General features: G+C 31.8%; 1 protein-coding gene across 1 annotated transcript; it reads right to left on the minus strand.

Annotated features, from left to right (window-relative positions):
- Positions 1–2,731: 2,731 nt before the first annotated feature.
- On the minus strand, positions 2,732–6,886 carry LOC110996899 (troponin C, isoallergen Bla g 6.0101). Its single transcript, XM_022264794.2, has 6 exons — positions 6,689–6,886; positions 6,280–6,307; positions 5,224–5,367; positions 4,556–4,675; positions 3,961–4,092; positions 2,732–2,844 (listed from the first exon to the last, which is right to left on the minus strand). Exons 1-6 carry the CDS (start codon positions 6,689–6,691, stop codon positions 2,804–2,806), a joined length of 468 nt encoding a protein of 155 aa, XP_022120486.1. The 5' UTR covers positions 6,692–6,886; the 3' UTR covers positions 2,732–2,803.

Here is a 6,886-nt window from a genome sequence, read left to right on the forward strand (position 1 = left end):
AATTTATTATGTCAATATAAACAAAATTGAATACGTTACGCACGAGCTGTTGAGCGAATTTTGCTATAAATATTTTTACTTATTATTATGAATTAGGTTTTAACAAATGTATTATATTACGAGAATAGAGTTTTAAATAAAACTTCTTCTATGTGTATATATATATTATAACATTACGTAATTGACGTTGACGTTTCAATAGACTTAACAAATAAGTCAAGTGATGAGACAGCATCTAGCTTATAATTAGGGAATTTCTCAGAGCCTCAATAGAAAAAGCAATGTTATGAATACGCAAAAATATTAAAGATTTATATGATCATAATGAATATTATGATCATATATATACATTACGATACCCTTGATTTAAGATTTGGCCGTAAATGTAAAATAAGAAGAAATCAATGTATTTCTTTTTTGACGTTTATAAGCGTATATTGAATAAATGATTTTTGATTTTATTTGGTTATGGTACCAGTCATAGGAGTGAAGTATGTATGTACTGGCATTATTATATCCATATATACATTATTATAACCAATTTAAATAGCTTCAATAAAACCTTAAATTCTAATCTGTCTTTCTTATCGACATATTAACACTTTACTATATATGTCAGTATCTATTCTGTCATGTGATTTGACATGTGACAATATAATTTGTCTGTGGCCGCGTCTTTGTATTTCACTTCATACGTTACGCAGACGTATTTTAAAATCAAATTACTATTTTATAATTAAAATTTATATAAACACTAGCGACCCGCCCCGGCTTCGCACGGGTGCAATGCTGATACTAAATACACTACAGAAAATCTGTGAACGTTGTATATAAAAATGTGGGTTATCCATAAGAGATAGACATATACCATCAGGGACTTTTCTGTAGACCTTTTCAATGTGTACAATACTTAGTACATTATTTTGATAAAACTCATAGGATTCAGCCTGCGTTTGCAATGTAAGCGGAACAAATGTAATTATTTACGACATCACATTAGAAACCTCAAAAATAACAGTACTTCTGCACTATTTAATGGTTGTTCTTATACATATAAACCTCTCTTCCTCTTGAATCACTCTATCTATTAAAAAAAACCGCATCAAAATCCGTTGCGTAGTTTCAAAGATTTAAGCATACAAAGGGACATAGGGACAGAGAAAGCGACTTTGTTTTATAATATGTAGTGATGACGAAGACAATTTTCCGCAGCTCAGAAAGTTCGCAAGAAGATTAATTTGTGCGTTTGGAATTAATTATAAATGCGAACAGTTCTCTTTATTGATGAGAGTCAATCAACGCATAACTTGGAAAATGATTTACGTTTTTGTATCAGTGGAGAGGATATAAATACCGATGGATTAGTTTCCCTAATTCCAGCTCAAATGTCTCATTGATTACGGTGTATTTAAATTTCGTAGTTTGTAACATTTTCAAATTTAACGATTTAACCATAGTGTACCATGTTTTTTTTTCGAGTATCTTCGTTTTTAGTCGTGCATTTTCGTTTATTTTCGTTTATTTTCGTTTATTTTCGTTTATTTTCGTGTATTTTCGTGTATTTTCGTGTACTTTCATTTACTTTCGTTTATTTTCGTTTACTTTTGTTTATTTCGTGTATTTTCGTTTATCTTTATTTTTCGATTATTTTCGAGTATCTTCGTTTATCTTCTTCGTTAAGGATTAATGCTCTATTGGTTAAAATTGCTTCACATTAGAAACCTCAAAAATAACAGCACTTTTCCACTATTTAATGGATGTTATTATAAATATAAACCTTCCTCTTGAATCACTCTATCTATTAAAAAAACCGCATCAAAATCCGTTGCGTAGTTTCAAAGATTTTAGCATACAAAGGGACATAGGGACAGAGAAAGCGACTTTGTTTTATAATATGTAGTGATTTTGCATTTTGCAAATTTTAATATTAACATTTTGCATAATGTTCTGTTCCGTAATGAGTTTTCTTAAACCACGTGTAACATCATCCTTTCGACGTAATAAAAATGGTGGTTTCAAAGATTTGTAAATAAATAAAGTTTCCTGTGGTTTTTACCTATGCGAGAAAGAAGCAGAATTATTTTAAAATAGTATTTTGACGCATAATCATCATAGTACTCCATTTACAAGTAAAAGGATTTTTTAAATGATTCTCTTATAAAAATAAAACGGACAAATAAATTATGTCATAATCTATTGTACTTGTATTTTATGAGCACAAGACGAAGCTAAGTTAATAGAAGATTGACTATTTACGGAGGAAATATGGTCGCTTCTAGTTTTTATTTGTTATTCACTCTACAGTCTCAGAGAACGATTAGTTTGACGAAACATTTATTGTTTACCATTGTAATTAATTCCTTAGTGCTATAAAGGTTTGCTTTTAGATTTATTTCAATAGTAGACTAAACGGAAAGGAGAATATTCTTTTGTTAAGCACTAAAAGGCCGGCAACACAATCGCGAGCCTTTTGGCAATGTGAGTATCCATGGGCGGCGATATCAATTAGCTCCAAGTCGCAATCAAAAAGTCACAGCATAGATCCGCTGGTCCGTATTCATGTTATCTTAAGTTCCGTTCTCGTCTTGATCACTTTTAAATGTCGAACTGCGTACCTAAAATATTGTTTGACAGATCTTGAAACATGATTCAGGTTTGATTGATTGGTGTTTAGAACGTTTAGCCTAAGACTTAGAGGAGACTCGGGGTATATACGATTTAAAAAACAACATATTACAACGTACATTTTATTGTAAACAGTTAATCCATACGTAACAAAAACTTAAACATCTCCTCATTTATCTTATCTCTCATCATCACCACCCGTCATCACCTCCATAAACTCTGAAAAAAAAGGTAATTGTCAGATGAGTGGAAGTGTCAAATGAATTATCCTATTATCTATCAAATAGTTCTACAATTCCCTTGCTACTGTCAAAAGAGATTATTATAATCAGCAATTTCTTAACTTTTTAATTACTAACAAATTCTGTCTTAATTGCTATTAATACAAACTTAATCTACCAAAGTAAAGTACAAAGAACTTATAAACTAATTATCACTTTGTTATTGGGTAAGAAAAGGAAAGAGCTTCAATAAATTTCTACGCCGCTGAGGTATCTGCTTCTTTATACTAATGTAATTAAAAGCTAATTTAAATAATGTATATTTTAAAACTGTATGCAGTACCAATGTGATAAAATAAACCATATTTTCATATTGATGACATTGACGTCATGAATATAGAGTAACCAGAATGTAATTAAAGGGATGTAATCAGTAATTAACATGTCAAACATTGACTAATCAAGTATTTTATTATTGATTTTTTTGTTTTGTAGGTAGTCAAATTATATCAAATCCGCCTAATAAAGCTCGGGTGTATTAAAACTTTAAAATTACATTCTACAATTATTGTTACGATTTTTTAAAGGTTTTTTATTTTTTTATTCAAGTTTTTGTTATATTATAGTATAATTCTTGCACTTTACCCACCATATTTATTTTTGTAGTTATTTTCTTTACTAGGGTTGCCTCTAAGAGATCGCTTGTTAACGTTAAGCCCGCCCGTTGCACCCCTAATCACTTTTATGTATTATGTTTTTTGTTTTTATATAAATAAATGAATACAATATATGTTAGTTCAGAATGTTGAATTGCGTAATAAATTACTTGAGCGGCTTCGAAGTGAACAAAGAAGATGCATTTAAAATGTATCAAACAGATGTCTCGCCCCATTGAGAGTTTACGCGATTTACGTTAATACATTAAGTACTGTTTACGTAAGTTTTGTCTTAGTAGCGGTGCCGCCTTTTGTTTTTTTTTAAAAGACAAATTATCGTGTGGCCGTTCACCAACTACATAAGTTCACCAACATCCTCAAAACAATACAATATCATGGGCAGAAACCATCGGCTGAAGAGAGAATGTTTTCGGTATAAGGACATGATAAAAGCTTACCATCAAAATCAACAGTGCCCGAACCGTCCGAGTCAATTTCTTCAATCATCATATCCAATTCTTCGGCGCTTATCTTATCATCAAGCTCCCGAAGAATCTCTCTTAAGACTGCAGTGGTGATGTAGCCGTTTCCTGAAAGTATTTTTATAATATTTATATTCAAGTACCTTTTCAAGTTATGGTATTGAACCTACGACCCCAGGGAAGAGAATCGCACTCGTCGCTAGACTAACACTGTTATTTTTAGTAAAATCCTAAATATACTTAATTTTGCTCAAACAAAACGTTCTGCTATCATTTGTATAGTTTTTTATCAAGCCGTTTTTATTTGTAATTTTAAAACATTATATGAGTTATTGAATTAACAGCTTTTGTTAAAAAGGTTTTAAAATTGAATTGTGTGAATAAACGTTATATTCAGGATTTTAAGCGATAGTTTGCACCAGTCCAGATACAGTAAAAAAAATATTAAATCTTAGTTAAAAAATTCCTGTCTTCAACACTCCCAAACAACGAACACATGACGGCATCTTGTGACCAACTCTGACGCGGACGTGAATAAAGGTTCAGTAGTAAAGGCAGTATATGAATATACCTTCTTTGTCGTATAACCGGAATGCTTCCTTAAGTTCCTGTTGCATTGCTTCTGCGTCTTCCTCAACCATGAACCTGGAAGCCAGGGTTACAAACTCTTCGAACTCCAGCTCACCCGATCCTGATAATATATAAAACAACGTAATAATATATATTACGTATACACAATCCCGTATTATACGGGACCCTCAAAATGGCTGTCATTTCAGGCCATAGACAACCATTTTAGTGGGTGGGATATGTGTACTCTTTCTTTAAACAATTGAAGGTCGCTCAGGTAGACCCATCTGCAATCAAACCCTTGTGTCTTGTGAAGCGAACCGTTGAATACTTCCATGAAGATGATAATGATTGTAATAAAGAAATTATATGCAGTTGTTGTGTTTGTTAATTGTTTCACCCTTATTTGAATCTAGGACTTCACCTACGGTTTGATAATATTTTTCCCTTAATAATAAACATACTTCAACGTATTCATTCATTTTAAAACTATATAAACATTTAAATAGATAAATTTAGTAATTAGTGAGTTCTTGTTACACTTTAGATCTACTATTGGTTCCAAGTAAAGTTTTATCTGATCTTAATAGATTATAGAGGATCATGGGGCAGAGATTTAGTCCGTTATCGATATCATACTATAATAGCAGTTTATAAACTAATCCATACCATCAACGTCCACTTCATCAATGATGTCTTTGAGCATGTCATCTGTGACGGAGTGACCCAACATTCCGAGGATTGTTCCCACCATGACTGTGCCAATGCATCCTTTCTTCTCGTGGTCGAAGGCTTCAAATGCCTTTTTCAGGACTGTAATAGAAGGCTTATGATTAACGATAAATATAGTAAACACTATGATCATTTGGAGGAGTGTAGTATTGAAAAAAAAAATAAAAACGGCGGCGCGTTATCATTGATTGGAAAAGAGAATTACTATTCCGAACCAATAATTGGTAAAGCTAAAGCCTGACTCTGTTGATCTGGTCATTTTGAGAGAATGACAGAAGATCGAAGTTTCAAAAGCTTGGATTTTTTACCCACCCAGCTGTTCGCTGGAGGCCTTGGAATAGGACACACGCGAGCTCCAAGTGGATCGATTAGGAAGCAGTATTCATTGGCAAAATTTTCTAGTTTCGGAGGCCAAGGCATACTTTGAGGCGCTGTGCCAGCAGAATAAGGAAGTATTTCTTGTCCAATCAAAGCAACATGATCAATAACAGTCAAATGTATTTTGTCTTTCATTTTTTACTCTGACCCACATGTTGTGCAAGAGGAAGAAGGACGCATATCACGGACTTTCATACACGACAAAACCTACTTTGACTTTTTTCTTTCTTTTGAGACATTTCGAATGTACAAGTCTAATTTAGAGTCTGTTAAACGAAAGATGAACAGCATTTAAAAAAAATCTTCATTTTCTTCTTAATTTTAGTATTTTAAAGCAAATTACATAATATTCCGTATATTATTGTCATTGGTGGATGTCGTGGTCGGTGAATTCCTGAAACGCAAATCCAAAGTATTGCTTTACCGGGTTCGAACATGAACGCTACATTTGAACTTAACACACGAAGATAATACGTAACAATTTAAGTATATATTTTCTTATACTTTGTTTGTTAACAAGATAATTTAAAGTATTTAGTTTGTTAACAAGATAATAAACGGTTGATAGTAGTTCTGTTAAATTAATTGCTAACTTTAATTAAAACTTCAACTTACTGATAATCTGATCCTTGTTGAGTTCTTCCTGTAAGTTCAGAATTGTATATCGTTAAAGATAGTTTATATATTATGTATATCTTCACATTATTATATTTGTATATAATTTATTTTTAACACAAACATATAATACAGTGATATTATTTATAGAACTACCTCATGGTTAAAAGACGTCAGTCTAACTGTTACACAAAATCACTTCACGTAAAACATCTTTATAAAAAATAAGCTTCAAAATAATAGTGTTAATACTAAAAAAAATAAAAGTAATAACTAAATAAAAAAAAGAATAAATTTGATTTAAATCTTGAAAAAAAATCCATTTCAATTTCATTTGTAAAATCCACATTTGAATACACTAAAATATTCAAATAAATTAACTATTAATTTAGCGTTTGTAAACACTCACCATATTTCAAGCAGTAGTCCGTTCAAAAGAACTGAATCAAATAAACTACGATAGCAGACAACAGTGTTAAAAACACCAATCCTTGCAGCTGAATGAAGTGAGCGACTGCCTTGACACTCGCAAGAAGTGATGCGATACCCAGATCGAACCGACTCACATACCGACTTGAACAGCAAGTAGTATTCTGACGAACCGGAT

The sequence above is a fragment of the Pieris rapae genome, chromosome 11 (assembly GCF_905147795.1).
Source record: "Pieris rapae chromosome 11, ilPieRapa1.1, whole genome shotgun sequence".
Classification (NCBI taxonomy): domain Eukaryota; kingdom Metazoa; phylum Arthropoda; class Insecta; order Lepidoptera; family Pieridae; genus Pieris; species Pieris rapae.